At 42.7% G+C, this 23,654-nt stretch overlaps 1 protein-coding gene across 2 annotated transcripts in view; it reads left to right on the top strand.

Annotated features, from left to right (window-relative positions):
* Window positions 1-133: 133 nt before the first annotated feature.
* Window positions 134-23,654, top strand: part of cpt1cb (carnitine palmitoyltransferase 1Cb) — a 58,050-nt gene continuing 34,529 nt past the window's right edge. The window contains exons 1-9 of one of the 2 annotated variants that reach the window (XM_036938031.1): window positions 134-289; window positions 5,368-5,510; window positions 10,127-10,266; window positions 13,026-13,197; window positions 14,340-14,441; window positions 17,390-17,527; window positions 17,735-17,812; window positions 19,332-19,439; window positions 22,258-22,345. In XM_036938031.1, coding sequence (XP_036793926.1) covers window positions 5,370-5,510; window positions 10,127-10,266; window positions 13,026-13,197; window positions 14,340-14,441; window positions 17,390-17,527; window positions 17,735-17,812; window positions 19,332-19,439; window positions 22,258-22,345 — 967 coding nt within the window. In that variant the 5' untranslated portion in view covers window positions 134-289; window positions 5,368-5,369. Of the gene's footprint in view, window positions 290-5,367; window positions 5,511-10,126; window positions 10,267-13,022; window positions 13,198-14,339; window positions 14,442-17,389; window positions 17,528-17,734; window positions 17,813-19,331; window positions 19,440-22,257; window positions 22,346-23,654 lie in introns of both variants that reach the window. The other variant, XM_036938030.1, reaches the window with a different exon arrangement.

Here is a 23,654-nt window from a genome sequence, read left to right as displayed (position 1 = left end):
TTGGATGTGTAATATTGATTGATAATTTACTGTATTGACTCAATCGGTAAATGCGCTCGGAAAGGGTGTTCACCGCGTCCCATGTGACACACAAAAAAAGAGGCGGGGTTGTGAGAGTGATGTCATCCATGTATGTGGCTCTCTGGCGCCGCTGCCCACCTACTCCAGTCTGTTTTCACTGAGAGTGAAAGGAGTGGTTGGATGTAACAAAAAAAAAAAAGAAGAGATTCGGTGTTTGAATAACTCCTTTGGGGTGCTTTTACGGCAAGACATTTCAAGACTAATACAGGTATTTCTATTACATTATTGTCTACTCGTTGTGGTTTTCCTTGGGCGTGGTTTTCAGTGCACTGCTGCTAGTTAGTGTGTTGACTTTTGTGTGTAGCGAGCGATGGATGTGCGATATTGAATGAACCCACCATTCGTTCGAAGGGACGCGGAACCAGGGTTGGGGAGTAACGGATTACATGTAAGGGATTACACAAAAATGGTAACTAATCCGTTACCAGCAAAACTATTGTAATCGGATTACATATACTTTTGAAAAACTAGATTACTTCGAGGATTACTTTTCATTTCAGAAAGGATGTTGCGAAAAATAATATTTGACACTTCTGTTTTCTCAATGACATTGAAATCAGCATTGAAAAAAGGTTTACATTTGGACCAGGTTTACATTTGGGCCACCTGACCACAAGTCAGAGACCATTATGATGACACACCAAATGTGTTTGATGGATCGCTGGAAAAGAGTAGGCGCCGCTGCCCACCTGTGTAGGCCAAACTATCGGCATCCAAAGATTATCCAACTTGAATAAACACTTGGAGGCGGCAGTCTACGATGACAGCAGTCTACGGCGCATTTTTAAATATTTGAACCTTTATTTAAACTAGGCAAGTCAGTTAAGAACAAATTCTAATTTACAATGACGGCCTACCGGAGAACAGTGGGTTAACTGCCTTGTTCAGGGGCAGAACGACAGATCTTTACCTTGTCTGCTCGGGGATTCGATCCAGCAAAGCTTTAACCACTAGGCTACCTGCCGTCCCAATGTGAATCACAATGCCTCTCATTTAGCTATTTGTGCCTTTTTAAACTGTTGCATATTATCAAGATATCAAAGTGTCACCATCAAAAAGGTAAACAATAGGCCTATAGCAAATGGCATTCATTTTTCACATGTAAATAGCACTTTTCAGTAGTGCATGCCATTCCATGAGGGCAGCATTTATTTTTCAACTTTAATCAATGAGCCATCAGTCCTCCATGAAAACAAAATCGTAAACAACAGAGTAGGGCTGGCTAATAAGTCCTTCGTTTTGAGGTTATTCTCAGGTAAAACAATTTGGCTCATCTATAATTCCATATTCCCAAATCCTCCTCTTGAAGATCACGGCATGACTGGAATTCTGATAGACGTTGGTTTTTAATGTGAAGTTATCATTTAATCATACTAGTATATGTAGGAAAAAGTGGTGGGTTAGAAGAAGCCTACATAACCAACCCATGAAAACAAACTTTAACATTGATTTATCCTGTAATAGATGTCGTTCAATTGGTAACATACATGTTTGTCTTCTTCTAATGCCTCTTAAGGGGAAAGTAATCTAAAAGGTAACTGAATGTAATCAGATTACATTACTGAGTTTGGGTCATCCAGAAGTTCCGTTACTGGCTACAACTTTGGACATGTAACTGTGACGGATTACATTTAGAAAGTAACCTATCCAACCCCGCGTGGAACATAACAGTTTCTGACGAATATACGATACAGTAATTAAACAATATATTTTATCCCAATGGAACAGTAGTCTACTTTGTCAGTGCATCATGAGTGTTGCATGTTTTTGGACTTCTAACAGCCAGGTGAAAGAATATATAGAGTCGTTAGGTAAAAACATAACTTTTAATTGCTTTGTTATAGGCCTACTTTTCATTTGTCTAAGTGGGCCTGTAATATAAGGCTCCTTAAGTAAAAATACTTTAAAGTACTAAAGTATTTTTTTTGTGTACCTGTACTTTACTTTACTATTTATATTTTTGAATATTTTTACTCTTACTCTACATTACTGAAGAAAATCGTGTACTTTTTATTCCATACATTTTCCCTGACACCCAAAACGGTCAAATTCACACACTTATCAAGAGAACATCCCTGATCATCCCTACTGCCTCTGATCTGGCGGACTCACTAAACACATGCTTTGTTTGTAAATTATGTCTGTGCTGGAGTGTGCCCCTGGCTATCTGTAAAAAAAAAAAGCATATATATTTTACAGTCATGCCATCTGATTAGCTTAATATAAGGAATTTGAAATGATTTATACTTTTACTTTTGATAGTATAAGTATATTTTAACAATTACACTTTTGATACTTAAGTATATTTAAAACCAAATACTTTTAGACTTTTACTCAAGTAGCATTTTACTGGGTGACTTTTACATTTATTAGTCATTTTCTATTAAGGCATCTTTACTTTTACTCAAGTTTGACAATTGGGTGTTTTTTTCCACCACTGTTTGCAACAAAAATAATAGTTGGCTAAAACATATGATAATTCCCTAGTTTCTAGGAATGTTGCATACGATTAGACTATTGGCTACAAGTAGGCTAGGGCCTAAGTAGACCTGTAGTTTTCCTGTAGAAACGTCATAACGTAACCGAGATGTCTTTGCTGATAGACCTACTCACAAGCAGGAAGTGGATGGGCGACTGTGTAGCCCTAAATGGTCAAATACATCTTCCCTTGGCTTACATTTCGTGCACAATTAATGTCACTGCAATCAGATATAGGTGGAGAAAGTAGACCTATCCTTTATATTCTGTATAATACAGATCTACACACACAGACAGTTAATTAGTTAATTGATTTCATTTATTATCAATTAACATGCGGTATAAACAACTGAATGTGCGTGCACCACATGTTCCAGCTGTTTTGGAGTCTGCGCTTTGTGATTTCGTAACATTGTGTATTTGTACCATCGCGTTCACGTGCAAGTCAACTCCCAGAGCGAGTTCTTTCCTTTCTCCCAATGATCACGCCAAACCTGTTTTACCACATACTATTTCATTTCCAAGACGCCCGTTTGCAGGTTACTGAGTGCAAAGGTTATTTGTCAACTTGAAACTTGTTTCACCACCTTGCGAGGAACGTAGCCTACTCAATAGTTGTATTTCCATAGTTTCACTCAGTGCTGTTTACCATGTAAAGCTTTTAACACCCCACCTAGAGAGCTATAGCTGGAGGGCTATACACACCGTATTGAACCAGTGTTCTCTGAAACTATCCCCAGTGACTTTGCGAAGGTAGACTAATAACTCAGTAACTCATCTGGATTGTTTGGACGCTGGTGAAATCAATGTTTGAACCTGTTCAGGATTTGTGGATGCAGGGCAGGCATGTAGTCTCACTTGCAGAGAGGAGAGGGAGTCTTTCACTTGAGGAGAGGAGCGGGAGGCATGGCAGCTGCCTTGCCCTGAGCATGGAAGACTCTTACGCTGAACAACAATCCTCTCCTTCATTGTCACAATACCTCGATTGTCGTTGTTCTCTGTGTGTGTGTGTGTCACTTGCACATTCTTTGTGTATTTCTGACTGTGTGCACACCTCTACGTGTGTGTGTGTGTGCATGGATTCTTTGTCATTTACTGTGTCACGTAGTTTAAACACCCACTCTTTCAATCCCTCTATCTCTCTCAATCTCTCTCGCTCTTGCTCTTCTTACTTCCTCTCTCTCTCTTCCTCTCAATCTTCTTACTTCCTTGCTCTCTCTCTCTCTCTCTTTCTCTCGCTCTTCTTACTGTCCCTTTCTCTCTGGTTGTGAGAGAGACATATGGGAAGAGAAAGAGAGAGATGCAAACCCCATCAGAGTGAAGGGAGAAATATGCATTGTTCATTCCAACACATTCTCTCTCTCTCTCTCTCTCTCTCTCTCTCTCTCTCTCTCTCTCTCTCTCTCGCTCTCTCTGAGCTACTCTAGCAAGTGACTTTGCAAGCTAGCTCAGTGCTGCCCTCTCTCATTGAGTTGCCCAAGTTGAAGGCCAACGGGGTACTGGAGGCTGGTCAACCATCACATCCTGGGCCAATGTTGTGTGTGTCAGTGTGTACATGGCAGGGGTGTGTTTTGTTCAGTGTGTACATGGCAGTGTGTGTGTGTGTGTGTGTGTGTCAGTGTGTAGCTATTACAACTGGAATCGGTTCAGTCACGTTGGTATGATGTGAACCGTCACACAACAGTGGCAAGCTGTACCAGTGAACTTTACCCCTGTTGTGTGTGTGTGTGTGTGTGCCCCCACACATCTGTGCATCTTTTTTTCGGGGCACAGTTACAGTATAGTACAGTATAGCTTTGACGTTTGGAAATGATCCAGTTCAACCATGTGAGGAATGACCGAGACTAGAACTGAACCGACAGGTAGTCATGTAGACCTAATGTACCCAGGTTCTTTATGTAGATCTGAAAGTATTGGATAATAGACTAATACTGAACAGCGGCACATTGCCGTTCACCAAAACTTGATTCAATCAGTGGGCACTTGATTGAACATGCCAATGTTTTTTCTTTCTCTTCGATAAAGGCTGTGACAATACCAGCATCACAACATTTTTTGACGGGCAAAAATGTATCACGGAGCTGACCGAACCCTTTTGGTCCTTTAAAAACCTGCTGTCTGTAAAATAGTGTGCTACAGCTTGGAAAATAAATACATGCGACTCTGGATGACAACATAATGGTGTTTGTTTCCAACATCAGGGCTGTTTTCCTAATGAAGTTACATCCGCTTCGTGTTTTGTGTCCTAACAAGTATCGAGATGCTTGGTATTTTCCCGAACCCTATTGGATAGATGCTAATATTATGGTTGAAATGTCACAGACAGATCGTCTCATCATCTGTGGATTGTTATTGTCAGGGGACTCAATTGACGTCGCCCCATTGTTTCCTATGTGGGGTCTCAGTGGCGCATTTGAACATCGGAAAGTGTCGTTTTAGCATGTCACCATCTTGCTTCGTGGAGGAGTTTTTGGAAATGTTGCACCTGCAGTTTGAGCTACTCCAGGAAGTGACTTTGCAAGCTAGCTCAGTGCTGCCCTCTCTCATTGAGTAGCCCAAGTTGAAGGGTACTACAGGCTGCAAATAAACATGATAACTTCTTCTGTATGCGATTTAAAAAAAAAAAAATGGTGAAGTAGAAGCAAGTATTGGTACAATGATTGCGTTATGACATTTTTTAAAATAAAATAAAAAATAATTTTATGTAACTGTATGGTCCTGTTTCTATAGTTGATGGTGCTGTAGTTGTAACTGTAACTTTTCCTGTTTAATAGATGATTGTATGTGACTCTGGTCCTGTTTCCGTAGCGATGGCAGAGGCCCACCAGGCAGTGGCATTCCAGTTCACCATCACCCCCGAGGGGATCGACCTGCGCCTTTCCTACCAGGCCCTAACCCAGATCTACCTCTCTGGCCTGCGCTCCTGGAAGAAGAGGATCAGCCGCATGAGGGTAAAGAAGGACCGAGGGGGAGAGGGGAGGGGGGGGGGTAGTTGTGGGGTGTGTGTGTTTGATAACAAAATGGTGCAGAGGCAACTTTGCAGTATTTTCTTAGTGTGTGTTACTTCTTACAATATTTGCTCAGAACGTACCTTGTGTTATTACCTACAGCCACTTTACAACAGGAGTATAGCCTGCCTGGCTGGCATGGAAATGAACCACGTTAAACACGTCCTCCAATTTGCTATTTACGTGCATAGATGACATGTATTTTCCCCCCTGTACCTGTGCAGAGACAAGTGCATGATAATGGTTCACTCATTCAAAGGTTTTTCTTTATTTTTACTCTGTTCTACATTGTAGAATAATAGTGAAGATGTCAAAACTATGAAATAACACGCATGGAATCAGGGAATAACCCAAAAAGTGTTGAACAAATCAAAATATATTTTCTATTTGAGATTCTTTACAATAGCCACACTTGGCATTCTCTCAACCAGCTTCATGAGGTAGTCACCTGGAATGCGTTTCAATTATCAGGTGTGCCTTGTTAAAAGTTCATTTGTGGAATTTCTGTCCTTAAAACCTGTTATGGCAAGGCGATCCCCGAGGGGAACTCCACCCCCCCATTCAGCTGAAAAGGTGGCGCAGGGAATTCAAAAATATTCTTTCGAAATATTTAACTTTCACACATTAACAAGTCCAACACCTCAAATGAAAGATAAACATCTTGTTCATCTACCCATCATGTCTGATTTTTAAATGTTTTACAGCGAAAACACAACATATATTTATGTTAGACCACCACCAAATCAAAGGAAAAACGCAGCCATTTTTTCCAGCCAAAGATAGTCACAAAAGCAGGATTAGAGATAAAATGAATCACTAACCTTTTGAAAATCTTCATCAGATGACATGTTACACAATACATTTATGTTTTGTTCGATAATATGCATATTTATATCCACACATCTCGGTTTACATTGACGCCATGTTCAGAAATGACTCCAAAATATCCGGAGGAATTATAGAAAGCTACGCCAGATAACAGAAATACTCATCATAAACTTTGACTAAAGATACATGTTCTACATATAATTAAAGATACACTGGTTATTAATGCAACCGCTATGTCAGATTTTTTTTAAACGTTACGAAAAAAGCCTACCATGCAATAATCTGAGAGCGCTCAGACGTAAAACTATTTCTCCGCCATGTTGGAGTCAACAGAAATACGAAATTACATCATAAATATTCCCTTACCTTTGATGATCTTTCATCAGAATGCAGTGCAAGGAGTCCTAGTTCCACAATAAATCGTTGTTTTGATCCATAATGTCCAATACTAGTGTTCAATTAGCTGCATTTGCTACCACTTTCAGCTCACGTGCCCAAAAACTGACGCTGGTCCAGGACAACTCGCACAAAAACTTCAAAAAGATATATTCCAGGTCGAATAAACTGGTCAAACTAAGTAGGTAATCAATCTTCAGGATGTTATTTTCATATATATCCAATAACGTTCCAACCGGATCATACGTTTTCAGCTGCAGCCAAATGGAACTACGGTGGCACCCACAGAGAAATGCGCCACAGGGAAATTACATTCTGCCAAGACCGTGACTATTTCCCCTCCCATTCGGTCAAAGTTCACAACAAAAGCTCCATTCCACGTTCTACTGAATGAGGACATCTAGTGGAAGGCGTAGGAAGTGCTACCAGATCCATATCTTGTTGGGAAAGGAAGGGGCGGTGATGTCAAAGTTGAACCTCATTCAGAATTTCACTTCTTGTTTGGAAGACTGCCTGCCCTATGAGTTCTGTTATACTCACAGACATAATTCAAACAGTTTTAGAAACGTCAGAGTGTTTTTCTATCCAATAGTAATAATAATATGCATATATTAGCAATCTAGGACAGAGTAGGATGCAGTTCACTATGGGCACGCAATTCATCCAAAGTGAAAATACTGCCCCCTATCCTCAACAAGTTTTAATGCATTTAAGCCAATCAGTTGTGTTGTGACAAGGTCGGGGTGGTATACAGAAGATAGCCCTACTTGGTAAAAGACCAAGTCCACATTATGGCAAGAACTGCTCAAATAAGCAAAGAGAAACGACAGTCCATCATTACTTTAAGACATGAAAATCAGTCAATTCAGAAAATTTAAAGAGTGCAGTCGCAAAAACCATCAGGCGCTATGATGAAACTGGCCCTCATGAGGACCGCCACAGGAAATGAAGACCCAGAGTTACCTCTGCTGCAGAGGATAAGTTCATTAGAGTTAACCGCACCTCCGATTGCAGCCCAAATAAATGCAAAACAGAGTTCAAGGAACAGACATCTCAATGTTATCTGTTCAGAGGAGACTGCATGAATCAGGCCTTCATGGTCAAATTGCTGCAAAGAAACCACTACTAATGGTCCAAGAAACGCGAGCAATGGACATTAGACCAGTGGATATCTGTCCTTTGGTCTGATGAGTCCAAATTTGAGATTTTTTTGGTCTTTGTGAGATGCAGAGTAAGTGAACGGATGATCTCTGCATGTGTGGTTCCCACCGTGAAGCATGGAGGAGGTGTGATGGTGCTTTTCTGGTGACACTGTCTGTGATTTATTTAGAATTCAAGGCACACTTAACCAGCATGGCTACCACAACATTCTGCAGCGATACACTATCCCATCTGCTTTGTTCTTAGTGGGACTATCATTTGTTTTTCAACAGGACAGTGACCCAACACACCTCCAGGTGGGGTAAGGGGTATTGACCAAGGAGAGTGATGGAGTATTGCATCAGATGACCTGGCCTCCACAATCACCAACCTCATCCCAATTGAGATGGTTTGGGATGAGTTGGACCGCAGATTGAAGGAAAAGCAGCCAACAAGTGCTCAGCATATGTGGGAACTCCATCAAGACTGTTAGAAAAGCATTCCAGGTTAAGCTGGTTGAGAGAATGCCAAGAGTGTGCAAAGCTGTCATCAAGGCAAAGAGTGGTTACTTTTAATAATTTAAAATATATTTTGATTTGTTTAACACTTTTTTGGTTACAACATGATTCCATATGCGTTATTTCATAGTTTTGATTTCTTCACTATTGTTCTACAATGTAGAAAATAGTAAAAATAAAGAAAAAGCCTTGAATGAGTAGGTGTTCAAAACATTTGACACTGGTACTGTATACATATAGTGTATATAGGACAACATGAGTGTGTGTGTGTCTATGTATGAGAGAATGTATGCATGTGTGTGTTCATGTTCTGTGAAATGCAATATGTAGGTGCTACAGAGCCTGATGCAGAGGGAAACGAGCTGGACTTTGATGTATAAATATGTCAACAAATACCTTTTTGTTAGTACATTACTTACAGTATTTTGCTCTGCTCACTGTACAGCTGTGCTGATGAGTGTTTTTTTTTTTTTGTGAAGTTGTGTCGCATGGCTTTTTTTTTAATGCAATGTCACTTCCCTCATGTTGTCTATGCTGTAGTGCTCAACTAGTTTAGGTAACTTTAATGTCCTCTGAGGCAATTCATTTTGCAGCAATCATTACATACGGACAAAATCACATTTAAATCAACAGATATCAAATGATATTTACAAGCAAAGGCGACTCAATAATGGCTAGGCCTTCATGTACGTCAAAAGTATTGAACTCGTGTTCACTCCGACACGCCTCCCAACCGGGTTGCTATGGTGCCCCTGTGCATGCTCAGACATTGTCATGAGCCGTTGACTTGAAGCGTAGCCACGCCCATTCTTCAAGTTTTTGTCTGTCAACTCCAATGTTGGATTGTTTCCTTTTTTCTGTGCAACACTTCCTCTTCAGACTCCTGCCTCAGGCATGTTTAAGAGTTTGAATTGGGTAATGTTGAGATGAAGGGTTCAGTATGTGCCAGGTCTTCCTCTAAAACCAGTCCTTGACATTTATATACAGTACCGGTCAAAAGTTTGGTCACAAACTACTCATTCCAGGGTTTTTCTTTGTTTTTGCTATATTCTACATTGTAGAATAATAGTGAAGGCATCCAAACGATAAAATAACACACATGGAATCATATCGTGACCCCCCAAAAAAAGAAGTGTTAAACAAATCAAAATATATTTGAGATTCTTTCAAGTAGCCACCCTTTGCCTTGATGACAGCTTTACACACACTTGGAATTCTCTCTTCACCTGGAATGCTTTTCCAACGGTCTTGCAGGATTTCCCACATATGCTGAGCACTTGTTGGCTGCTTTTCCTGCACTCTGCGGTCCGACTCATCCCAAACTATCTTTATTGGGTTGAGGTCGGGTGATTGTGGAGGCCAGGTCATCTGATGCAGCTCACAATGTAGAAAATAGTAAAAATAAAGAAAAACCCTTGAATTAATGTGTGTGTGTGTGTGTGTGTACGTACAGTATATATACATTATATCACCTTCACTTTCATCGTTATGCATATTTACTACTTTCTTTACTATTCCTCAGGTAACCATATCCAATTCATCCTATATACTGACACTGTTTTTCTACTGGTCTTCAAGTATCCAGTACACTGACCTCTCTATTTTCTACCAGTCCTACCATTTCATATTCTATGTACAGTATATTCACACCGTGGTCTTCTTCTTCTGTGGTGACAGAACAGGGTGATCAAAGGGGTGTACCCTGCCAGCCCTTCCTCCTGGCTGTTTGTTGTCATAGCCATCCTGGCCACCATGTACATGCGCTCTGACCCCTCCATGGGCCTCATTGCCAAAATCCAGGAGCACCTGCCCGTCAGGTAACTAGCTATATTACTCACTACCTCTCCCTGTGCGGTAACTACATCATACACTGTCCTAGGGAGGAAGAGTAGAACCACCCAGTTTATAATTAATGTTATACTACACATGACCTATGCACTTATTAAAGCTACATCCTGGACTTAGTTGGCTATAGTTATGGCTGACTCACTTTACCATTTACAGTGGGGCAAAAAAGTATTTAGTCAGCCACCAATTGTGCAAGTTCTCCCACTTAAAAAGATGAGAGAGGCCTGTAATTTTCATCATAGGTACACTTCAATTATGACAGAAAAAAATGAGGAAGAAAATCCTGAAAATCACATTGTAGGATTTTTTTATGAATTTATTTGCAAATTATGGTGGAAAATAAGTATTTGGTCACCTACAAACAAGCAAGATATCTGGCTCTCACAGACCTGTAACTTCTTCTTTAAGAGGCTCCTCTGTCCTCCACTCGTTACCTGTATTAATGGCACATGTTTGAACTTGTTATCAGTATAAAAGACACCTGTCCACAACCTCAAACAGTCACACTCCAAACTCCACTATGGCCAAGACCAAATAGCTGTCAAAGGACACCAGAAAAAAAATTGTAGACCTGCACCAGGCTGGGAAAACTCAATTTGCAATAGGTAAGCAGCTTGGTTTGAAGAAATCAACTGTGGGAGCAATTATTAGGAAATGGAAGACATACAAGACCACTGATAATCTCCCTCGATCTGGGGCTCCATGCAAGATCTCACCCCGTGGGGTCAAAATGATCACCAGAACGGTGAGCAAAAATCCCAGAACCACATGGTGAATGACCTGCAGAGAGCTGGGACCAAAGTAACAAACGTGTCCCCCTGCTGGCTTAAGCCAGTACATGTCCAGGCCCGTCTGAAGTTTGCTAGAGAGCATTTGGATGACCCAGAAGAAGATTGGGAGAATGTCATATGGTCAGATGAAACCAAAATATTACTTTTTGGTAGAAACTCAACTCGTCGTGTTTGGAGGACAAAGGATGCTGAGTTGCATCCAAAGAACACCATACCTACTGTGAAGCATGGGGGTGGAAACATCATGCTTTGGGGCTGTTTTTCTGCAAAGGGACCAGGATGACTGATCCGTGTAAAGGAAAGAATGAATGGGGCCATGTATCGTGATATTTTGAGTGAAAACCTCCTTCCATCAGCAAGGGCATTGAAGATGAAACGTGGCTGGGTCTTTCAACATGACAATGATCCCAAACACACCGCCCGGGCAAGGAAGGAGTGGCTTCATAAGAAGCATTTCAAGGTCCTGGATTGGCCTAGCCAGTCTCCAGATCTCAACCCCATAGAAAATCTTTGGAGGCAGTTGAAAGTCTGTGTTGCCCAGCAACAGCCCCAAAACATCACTGCTCTAGAGGAGATCTGCATGGAGGAATGGGCCAAAATACCAGCAACAGTGTGTGAACCTTGTGAAGACTTACAGAAAACGTTTGACCTCTGTCATTGCCAACAGAGGGTATATAACAAAGTATTGAGAAACTTTTGTTATTGACCAAATACTTTTTTTCCACCATAATATGCAAATAAATTCATTAAAAATCCTACAATGTGATTTTCTGGATTTCTTTTCCTCATTTTGTCTGTCATAGTTGAAGTGTACCTATGATGAAAATGACAGGCCTCTCTCATCTTTTTAAGTGGGAGAACTTGCACGATTGGTGGCTGACTAAATACTTTTTTGCCCCACTGTATGTAAACTCACGTTCCTGCGCCCTCCTCCCATGATAACATTCATTATGTGTGTGTGTGTTTATTTTTCCCCCTGTTCCTGCCCATTTAATAATGGGCCATTCTAAATCGAAACACATATTTTACGTATTAGAAAAGACGAGATTAAATTGAGAATAGCGTTATAGGTGAAAATATGTTCACTTGAGAGAACAGCCTGAGGCAAGGAACAGAGCACAAGTTGTTTTTGTTTTTCTACTTTCTCAAATCATCAATAGCCTATAGTCGCACCATGCAGCCCATAAATGTTTTGATTTCTAAGACATTCTAAGGTTTGAATATAGTGTATAGGACAGGACCTGTTTCAAATGGTCACTTTTACGCTCAAGATAGCCGCTTCTCATGCGCTCCGGAACAGGACAAATATCCTTTCTATTTTATTCAGCTAAGTTAAATTATATTCTTCTTACTATAAAATCATATGATACAAAATAATGGCACGGGACTTATAAGCACATCTTGTCTGATTTTAATTAACACGCCTACAGCCCATGGTATGGAGCACAGCCAGATAACATACAGTAGGCCAGATCATATTCTGTTCTTCGGAAATACATTTTCTTCATATCATAATGTTTCTTTAGACTTGACAAAAATAAAATAATGGATTTATTGTGACATTGTATATTCAATGAATGAATTAGATCTAGGTGTTCCAGAGGCCCGCATCACTGGCTTGTAATGGAGGCCTGGAGATGCAAAACGTGGTTTATATTAATGAAACAGTCAATTACCGTGAGACTGGCCGTCTCTCTCATGACAATAACTGGCTGACATGGGTCAGGGCCTGTTCTTTAAACTCATGCCAGTACAGGGCTGTAATCTTCTCCGTTTGACCAATAGAGGTCCCCCCTGTTACTTGTTTTTCTTTTATCCAGTGATGTTTTCTTGGAGTCTCTCGCAGACCTGCAGCCGCACTGACAACCAGTCTACTACTATAATGCATTCATTGTCGGTATTCTCTCTCTCCTCTCTCCTCTCCCACCCACCAGTAGTCTTTCTCTGAGTGTCCAGGGCCAGACCATGCTGTCAGTGCTGGTGTTCAGTACCCTGCTGTGGCTGTCGCTCATCCTGACCCTGAGGTTCTGTCTCAAGCTGCTGCTCTCCTACCACCGCTGGATGTTCGAGCAGCACGGACACATCTCCACCACCACCAAAGTCTGGGTGGTATGTATGCTATGCCAGAGACGGTGGAGACCTTTTAATGAGGAAACTTCTCACTCTAGCATTTTGTTCCTTTTTTTCCCCCCCTGTAGTAGTGTAGATATAGACGGGATGGAATAATGGTGATATTGTAAACGCTGGTCATGGTATTTGTTGTGGCAATGGTACACGCGGTGGCCAAAGCATGAACAGGAGAAGTAGCTGCAGTTGTACCACAGACGGGAACAATGTGACAAATGTCTTCAGCTGGACATATACATGTGAAGCATCCGCTTGGCGTTTCCACTCGTCTGCCAAATATGGTGGTGAGCGGATTATATTAACAGTCGATTACCGTGAGACTGGCCGTCTCTCTCATGACAATAACTGGCTGACATGGGTCAGGGCCTGTTCTTTAAACTCATGCCAGTACAGGGCTGTAATCTTCTCCGTTTGACCAATAGAGGTCCCCCCTGTTACTTGTTTTTCTTTTATCCAGTGATGTTTTCTTGGAGTCTCTCGCAGACCTGCAGCCGCACTGACAACCAGTCTACTACTATAATGTATTCATTTTATGTATTCTCTCTCTCTCTCGCTCAATGAGGAAACTTTTGGCTGACATTCTGCACATTTTCTCATCGATGAAACATTTGCCAGTACAGTTTCTGTTCCCAAAAGTAAAATCTGTTATGAACAGAGCTGACTTAAGTTTTGTAGACTTTAACCTTTGCCAAAGTGTTTAAAAATTGCGTTGTTTAGGAGTGCAAAGGCAAATTGAGTTATTGCACACGCGCACTTCACAGAGGAGGCGTTCCCTAACGGAAACATGCAGACGCATTCTAGAAAACGCCAATAGGATCTCGCTAGCTCGTGCTTGGCTCTGCCAACCTCCTTGCTTGTTCTGCCCACTATGACTCATTTGTTCCCATTGGAAACGACAGGCTGTGGTCTATCTGGGTTTAGTAATAAAACAAATATTTGTTTGTACTGTGGTTGTAGTTTTAGTAGATTCATTGATGCTCTCTCTCTCTCTCTCTTCTCTCTTCTCTCTTCTCTCTCTCTCTATATCTCTCTCTCTCTCTCTCTCTCTCTCTCTCTCCCACTCCCCCCCCCCCCTCTCTCTCTCTCTCTCTCTCTATCTCTATCTCTATCTCATCTCATCTCAGACCCTGGTGCGTCTGCTGTCTGGCAGGAAGCCTCTCCTGTACAGCTATCAGACCTCTCTTCCTTGCCTGCCTGTCCCGCCCATAAAAGACACACTGGAGAGGGTGAGTGTGCACAGATCCAGGATCCGCTTCCCCAAAACGCATAACCAACCTAAGAGTGCCCAGTTTACCCTAGTGGCAGAGATATTGTGGTTTCAGGAAGTATTCACACCCCTTGATTTTTTCCAAATGTTGTTGTGTTACAGCCTGAATTGAAAATGTATTCAATTTAGATTTTGTGTCACTGATCTACACACAATACCCCATAATGTCAAAATGGATTAAAAAAAGAAAAGCTTAATTAAAAATGAAAAGCTGAAATGTCTTGAGTCAATAAGTATTAAACCAATCAGATGTATCAATCAAATGTATTTATAAGGTCCATTTTACATCAGCCGATGTCACAAAGTGCTGTTCAGAGACCCAGCCTAAAACCCCAAACAACAAGCAATGCAGATGTAGAAGCACGGTGGCTAGGAAAAACTCCCTAGAAAGGCAGGAACCTAGGAACAAACCTAAAGTGGAACCAGGCTCTGAGGGGTGGCCAGTCCTCTTCTGGCTGTCCGGGTTGAGATTATAACAGAACACGGCCAAGATGTTCAAACATTCATAGATGACCAGCAGGGTCAAATAATAATCACTGTGGTTGTAGAGGGTGCAACAGGTCAGCACCTCATGAGAAAATGTCAGTTGGCTTTTCATAGCCGGGCATTCAGAGTTAGAGACAGCAGGTGCGGTAGAGAGAGTTGAAAACAGCAGGTCCGGGACAAGGTAGCATGTCCGGTGAACAGGTCAGGGTTCCATAGCCGCAGGCAGAACAGTTGAAACAGGAGCAGCAGCACGCCCAGGTGGTCTGGGGACAGCAAGGAGTCATCAGGCCAGGTAGTCCTGAGGCATGGTCCTAGGGCTCAGGTCCTCCTGGAGGGGAGGGAGAGAATTAAGAGGGAGCATACTTATATTCACACAAGACACCCGATAAGACAGGATAAATATTTCAGATATAACAGACTGACCCTAGCCCCCCGACACAAACTATTGCAGCATAAATACTGGAGGCTGAGACAGGAGTGGTCGGGAGACACTGTGGCCCCGTCTGACGATACCTCCGGACAGGGCCAACCAGGCAAGATATAACCCAACCCACTTTGCCAAAGCACAGCCCCCACACAACTAGAGGGATATCTTCAACCACCAACTTACTACCCTGAGACTGAGGCTGAGTATATCCCACGAAAACCTCCCCACAGCACGAACCCGAGGATGCGTTAAACTCGGACAGGAAGATCACGTCAGTGACTCAAGTGACGCACCCCTCCTAGGGGCAGGATGGAAGAGCACCAGTAAGCCAGTGACTCAGCCCCCGTAATAGGGTTATAGGCAGAGAATCCTTGTGGAGAGAGGGGAACCGGCCAGGGAGAGACAGCAAGGGTGGTTCATCGCTCCAGTGCCTTTCCATTGACCTTCACACCCCTTGGCCAGACTACACTCAATCATAGGACCTACTGAAGAGATGAGTCTTCAGTAAAGACTTAAAGGTTGAGACTGAGTCTGCGTCTCTCACATGGATAGGCAGACCATTCCATAAAAATGTAGCTCTATAGGAGAAAGCCCTGCCTCCAGCTGTTTGTTTAGAAATTCTAGGGACTGTAAGGAGGCCTGCGTCTTGTGACTATAGGGACCAAATAGGAGAGATAGGTTGGAGCAAGCCCATGTAATGCTTTGTAGGTTAGCAGTAAAATCAGCCCTAGCCTTAACAGGAAGCCAGTGTATAGAGGCTAGCACTGGAGTAATATGATCAAACCCTTTTGTTATGGCAAGCCTAAATAAGTACAGGAGTAACAATGTGCTTAACAAGTCACATAATAAGTTGCATGGACTCAATAAGTGCAATCATAGTGGTTAACAGGATTCTTATCCCTTTGAACATGTTGAAGTTATCAATTACGCTTTGGATGGTTTATCAATATACCCAGTCAATACAAAGATACAGGCGCCTTTCCTAACTCCGTTTCCTGGAGCGGAAGGAAACTGCTTGGGGATTTCACCATGCGGCCAGCGGTAGCTTTAAAAACAGTTACTCCGTTTAATGGCTGTGACAGGAGACAACTGAGGACGGATCAACAACGTTGCAGTTACGTCAAAATACTAACCTAAGTGACAATGTAAAAAGGAAGCCTGTGCACAACAAAAAATATTCCAAATCATCCATCCTGTTTGCAATAAGGCACTAAAGTAATACTGCAAAAAATGTGGCAAAGAAATTAACTTTTTATCGAATACAAAGCATTATGTTTGGGGCAAATCCAATGCAACACATGCACCGCCATTTCTCGCGTAATTCATTTGACAGAGACACAAAGATGTCGCCGTGTCGAACGAACAAATTGTGTCAGCGTTGTATCCGATTTTGTTTTGTGAAACTTCCTGTTTCTATCACAGCTGTCGGGGCTTTTAATACGGTGTGACTTTACTCACATAACTGTGGATGGATATGTGGTTACTGGGAGACTTTCACCTTTTCAGCAGGAAAATAACCTAAAACTCAAGGCCACACTGGAGTTGCTTACCAAGACGACATTGAATATTCCTGCCGTTGAATGGCGTAGTTACAGTTTTGACTTAAATCTGCTTGAAAATGGCTGTCTAGCGATGATCAACAACCAACCTGAGTTTGAATAATTGAAATGGCTGGTTGTCACCTGAAACCTGACAACGATTGAACATCCATTTTTATCTTGGCCATTTTAAATAGGATGGACTGAATCAGAGTGGAATCAAACAGAGGCAAACAGAATGAAACTGGGAAGGACCTAGCTGAATTCTTCCAATATATACTTCCAAAATTCTTCTTCTCTTGTTTTTGTTGCAAACCAAATTGATGCTCGGAGTCAATGGTTTCCGTTGCAGAATGTTTTGCTAAGGTGCTATACGTTTTGCTATGGCGTACAACTAATGAAGACACCACAGTACACTGTTTGATCCGAGGTGTGTGGTGGGTCTCTCTCACTTAGTACCTGGAGTCAGTGCGTCCGTTGCTGAGTGGCCCGGGGTTCCAGCGGATGACTGTGTTGGCAGCTCAGTTTGAGAACAGTCTGGGGAACAGGTTGCAGCGCTATCTCAAGCTCAAAGCTCTGTGGGCTACCAACTATGTGAGTAGACTCACTGCTGCACACATACTGTTTGTTCACTCACTCACTCCCACACACACAAACACATCCACAGTTCGCTCACTCACTTAGGCTCATAGCTGTTGTAGTGTAAGGATTTCACTTCTAATCTCTCTCTCTCTCTCTCTCTCTCTCTCTCTCTCTCTCTCTCTCTCTCTCTCTCTCTCTCTGTCTCTGTCTGTCTGTCAGGTGAGTGACTGGTGGGAGGAGTACATCTACCTACGAGGACGAGGCCCCATCATGGTCAACAGCAACTACTATGGCATGGTACAGCTCTTCCCACGATACTCTATAGATATACACTGGGATTACAAAACATTAAGAACACCTGCTCTTTCTGTGACATAGACTGACCAGGTGAATCCAGGTGAAAGGGTAGGTAGGGTAGCCTAGTGGTTAGAGCGTTGGACTAGTAAGGAAGGTTGCAAGTTCAAATCCCTGAGCTGACAAGGTACAAATCTGTCGTTCTGCCCCTGAACAGGCAGTTAACCCCTAAGCCGTCATTGAAAATAAGAATTTGTTTTTAACTGACTTGCCTAGTTAAATAAATGTTTAAAAAAAAGAAAGAAAAAGAAGCTATGATCCATTATTGATGTCACTTGTTAAATCCACTTCAATTTGTGTAGATGAAGGGCAGGAGACAGGTTAAATAACATTTTTTTGGGGCATCCCAAGTGGCACAGCGGTCTAAGGCAGTGCTTGAGGTGTCACTACAGACCCAGTGACCGGGAGACACATGAGGCGGTGCCCAATTGGCCCAGCGTCGTCCGGGTTAGGGGAGGGTTTGGCTGGCCGGGATGTCCTTGTCCCATCGCGCTCTAGCGACTCCTTGTCGCGGGCCGGGCGCATGCATGCTGACTTCGGTGGTCAGTTGTATGGTGTTTCCACCGACATGTTGGTGCGGCTGGCTTCTGAGCAAGCAGTGTGTCAAGAAGCAGTGCCGCTTGGCAGGGTCGTGTTTCGGAGGACACATGGCTCTCGACCTTCGCCTCTCCCGAGTCAGTACGGGAGTTGTAGCGATGGGACAAGACTGTAACTACCAATTGGATATCACAAAATTGGGAAGAAAAAAGGGCTAAAAATATATATATATATATATATATATATATATATATATTTTTTTTTTTTAAGCCTTGAGACAAGTGAGATGTATATGTTTTTTATTCAGAGGGTGAATGGGCAAGACAAAAAACTTGACACAACTGTGGGAAGCATTGGAGTCAACATGGGCCAGCATCCTTTTTGGAAATTGAGGCTGTTCTGAAGCCAAAATGGGGGGGTTGAGGGTGTATAACTCGATATTAAGAAGGTGCTCCTAATGTTTGGGATACTCTGTGTAAACTTTAAATGCACTGTTATACTGTCTATGTGATACTCTTCATCTCTCTCTCCCGCAACATATGCTTCCCGTCTTCATGCCTTCAGTTCTCAGACCTTCAGTTCTCCAACCGTCCAAAAGCCTAGAGTGCCCTCTCCCTCACCTGCCCCCTCTCTATTTGCTTATTGAGACAGGGCTGGGGCAGGAATTCCTCAACTTCCGGAAATACTGGAAATGTTGCCCCCAGAAACCTGCTGTAGTGCCACATGTCCTTACCTTTGTCTGTCTGTCTCTTCTGTGTCTGTCTCCCTCCCGCTGGCTCTCCCTCCCGCTGGCTCTCCCTCCCGCTGGCTCTCCCTCCCGCTGACTCTCCCTCCCGCTGACTCGTCTGTCTCTGTCTCACACTCCCTTTTCTGTTTTATTTTTGTCTCGCTCTCACCTCCATCTCTGACCCCTCTTCTCCACTAGGACTTTCTGTATGTGACTCCCACTCCCATCCAGGCAGCGAGGGCCGGCAACACCATCACCGCTCTGCTGCTCTACCGACGCAAGGTCAACAGTGAGCAGCTAACGCCTGTGAGTCCTGCTACCAGTACTAGTACACATGTACAGTGGGTATAGAAGGTCACCACCCCCTTTCAAAATGTTCACCTTTTGTTGCCTTTACAGTCAGCCTGAAATGAAAACACATCAAATGTTACTTTTTACAGCTTTATTTAACCCACAATATCCAAGTGAGGGGGGGGGGGGGGGGAATTCATCTGAGAATTTATTAAAAGTCAAACAGTAAAATGCCCTATTTGGATAAGTGAACCCCCCCCCCCCAAACTTTCTGAGGTTTAACCAACCAACTTCCAGATCACAAATCAAGCCTACTTCTGTGATTTAATTGTAGTGACTTTGATTAGTTCTTAATTAAACCAGTTGTTCATAGAGGACTCCACTTTACAACTGGGCGGAACAGGTACTTTCAAAAGATCTACGAGATAAAGTTAAGGAAAGTCGGGGGATGGATATGAAAAAAAAGAGCATTGTAGATTCCGAGGCCAAGTGGCAAAAGGTGCTGTGGTCAGATAAGACCAAAAATTGCACATTTTGGCCTGAATGCAAAATGATATGTCTGGCGAAAACCCAATACATATTTCCACCCAAAGAACCCCATGCCTACGGTAAAGCACACCACGCCTACGGTAAAGAACACCACGCCTACGATAAAGAACACCACGCCTACGGTAAAGAACACCACGCCTACGGTAAAGAACACCACGCCTACGGTAAAGAACACCACGCCTACAGTAAAGAACGGCAGTGGCAGCATCCTGTTGTGAGGGTGTTTCTCTTCAGCAGTGCAGGAGAACCTGCAGCCCTCTGCCAGGAAGTTGGAAATGGGAAGACGGTTCACGTTGCAACGTGATAATTACACAAAGCACATCACCAAAGCAACCGTACAGTGGCTGAAGGACAAGAAGGTAGATGTCCTTGAGTGGCCTCGTCAGAGCCCGACCTAAATCCCATTGAATCTGTGGAATGACTTGCAGTCAATGAGCGGTCACCATGCAATTTGACTGAGCTTGAACAATTCTGCAAGGAAGAATGGGCAAATATTGCGCAGTCCAGGTGTGCAAAGTTAGTAGAGACGTATTCGACGAGACTCGTGGCTGTAATTCAAGCAAAAGGTGGTTCCACCAAGTATTAACTCAGGGGAGGGTGTTCACTTATCCAAATAGGATATTTTACTAGTACTTTTTTTTTTTTTTAAGTGTAATTCGCAGCTGGAAAAAGTCTGATTTGATGTGTTTTCATTTCGGGCTGTAAGGCAACAAAAGGTGAACATTTTGAAAGAGGGTGGTGACTTTCTATACCCACTGTACAGTGTGAAGAGCTTTACCCTTTTCTAACTACTAAGCTGTACTGAGCTGACCTGGTTATGCCCGTTATTATTCTGGGAAAATGTATCAAGTTAACAATCCAGGGAACCCATTGGAATAGGAGTGAGACTCCCCTAACTGTCTGTATTGGACTGCTGTTGCTGCAGACATAGTTTATATGAATAGAACTGAAGTCATTATGTGGCTGGTCAAACCTGATTCTGTCTAACTGTCGTTTACAGCACTGTGTCAGTTTGTAGATGTGGGTGGGTGTTGTCAGAGAGGAGGAGAGAGACCCAATTCGGCGCAAAATCTGTCTCCCTCCAGCAGGTGGCGATTTTTTTCATTGTTTTGCCCACCAAGCAAGGGATTTTTGTTTGGAGGTCAATGAGAGTGTTGAATTTGGTCAACGAACAAATGTATGGCATATTTGCTACGTGAGGTTTATTAAATCTAATAGAAGTTTCGTGACGCTTAAGTTGTGATGAGTGTACTGATATAAGTAGGACACGGGATATCCCGGCAACTTTGAGAAAAAAACACTTTATATCAGACTGGTCTCGATGGCTATGCATATTCATGGTATGAGGCTAGTAGCATAACATCTCTCTCCATTGAATACATGCGGTTGACGTCAACAACCCTCATTGAATATTCAAAAAAGTATTGCAATAGTGAGATGTGTCCACCAATCAAAAGAAAGGATAGGTGGGAGCTAGAAAGCCCAGCGTGCAGCTTTGTGGTAAACAACTCCCATTGTTAGGGTGGAGAGACATGCATCTTGTTAGAATATCCATAATCTTTGGTGTTGTTGACATCGGTGACAGGAATGCTACAGTATCTTACCAAACTGGAGCACTGAGTTATGAGTCCGATAATAACAACAACAAATATATACATTAATAATAGATGATAATAATTATTCTTATAACAAATATGTCAAATAAATTAATGAATAATAGCCAGCCAACTTTGTTAAACACCCTTTTCTCTTAGTTCTTCATTATCCTCCTTTTCTCAATTCCTACTTTATGAAGGATACTGAAGTTGAACATGGGTTGTTTTGGTATATTTACTCATTAGTTGGCTATTTCATCGAAGCAACTGTGTGAAAGTGTCATTTGAAGGACCTTTAATCGAGTTCTAGAATTTTTCCGCTGATGTGGTCTTTTTTTTTAAGGAACTATGCATCTGAATATTCCACTTCCTCTCTCTTTCTCTCTCATGGGGCGGCAGGGTAGCCTAGTGGTTAGAGCGTTGGACTAGTAACCGGAAGGCTGCAAGTTCAAACCCCCGAGCTGACAAGGTACAAATCTGTCGTTCTGCCCCTGAACAGGCAGTTAAACCACTAGGTTCCTAGGCCGTCATTGAAAATAAGAATTTGTTCTTAACTGACTTAACTGGTTAAATAAAGGTAAAATAAATTCAAATTGTCATGGATGAAATGAATGGCATTTGAGGCTAAACAATGCGAACTACAGAACAGTTTTTTTTTTCTTCTCTTTCTCTCTCACTCACTCTCTCAGAGTCGTGTTCCAGGTACAGTCATCCCTCTCTGTGCAGCTCAGTGTGAGAGGATGTTCAACACTACTCGCACTCCAGGAGAGGAGACTGGTAATACACACACACAAAAGAAAGTCAGTTTTGGAATCTTTATTTGTTAGCATCGACCATAAAGGAAACCGTATGACCAACTTGCCCTCCAAATACACCTCTGCTGTTTTCAACCAGGATCTCAGCGATCACTGCCTCATTGCCTGCCACCGTTATGGGTCCGCGGTCAAACGACCACCCCTCATCATTGTCAAACGCTCCCTAAAACACTTCTGCGGGCAGGCCTTTCTAATTGACCTGGCCCGGGTATCCTGGAAGGATATTGACCTTATCCCGTCAGAGGATGCCTGGTTGTTCATTAAAAGTAATTTCCTCACCATCTTTAATAATCATGCACCCTTTCAAAAAAAAATGACATCTAAGAACAGATATAGCCCTTGGTTCCCTCCAGACCTGACTGCCCTCGACCAGCACAAAAACATCCGTACTGCACTAGCATTGAATAGTCCCCGCGATATCCAACTTTTCAGGGAAGTCCAGAACCAATACACGCAGTCAGTCAGGAAAGCAAAGGGCTAGCTTTTTCAAGCAGAAATTTGCATCCTGTAGCTCTAACTCAAAAAAGTTTTGGGACACTGTAAAGTCCATGGAGAACAAGAGCACCTCCTCCCAGCTGCCCACTGCACTGAGGCTAGGTAACACGGTCACCACTGATAAATCCATGATAATCGAAAATTTCAATAAGCATTTCTCTACAACTGGCCATGCTTTCCTCCTGGCTACCCCAACCCCGGCCAACAGCTCCACATCCCCCGCAGCTTCTTGCCCGAGCCTCCCCAGCTTCTCCTTCACCCAAATCCAGATAGCAGATGTTCTGAAAGAGCTGCAAAACCTGGACCCGTACAAATCACCTGGGCTAGACAATCTGGACCCTCTCTTTCTAAAATTATCCGCCGCCATTGTTGGAACCCCTATTACTAGTCTGTTCAACCTCTCTTTCGTATTGTCCGAAATCACTAAAGATTGGAAAGCTGCCGCGGTTATCCCCCTCTTCAAAGGGGGTGACACTCTAGACCCAAACTGTTATTGACCTATATCCATCCTGCCCTGCCTTTCTAAAGTCTCCGAGAGCCAAGTTAACAAACAGATCACTGACCATTTCGAATCCCACCGTACCTTCTCCCCTGTGCAATCTGGTTTCTGAGTTGGTCAAGGGTATACCTCAGCCACGCTCAAGGTACTAATCGATATCATAACCGCCATTGATAAAAGTGGTCAAGGCTTTCGACTCTGTCAATCGCCGTATTCTTATTGGCAGACTCAATAGCCTTGGTTTCTCAAATGACTGCCTCGCCTGGTCCACCAACTA

This window comes from Oncorhynchus mykiss, chromosome 12 (assembly GCF_013265735.2).
Source record: "Oncorhynchus mykiss isolate Arlee chromosome 12, USDA_OmykA_1.1, whole genome shotgun sequence".
In the NCBI taxonomy this organism is placed as follows: domain Eukaryota; kingdom Metazoa; phylum Chordata; class Actinopteri; order Salmoniformes; family Salmonidae; genus Oncorhynchus; species Oncorhynchus mykiss.
This window is presented reverse-complemented; position numbering and strand designations above follow the sequence as displayed.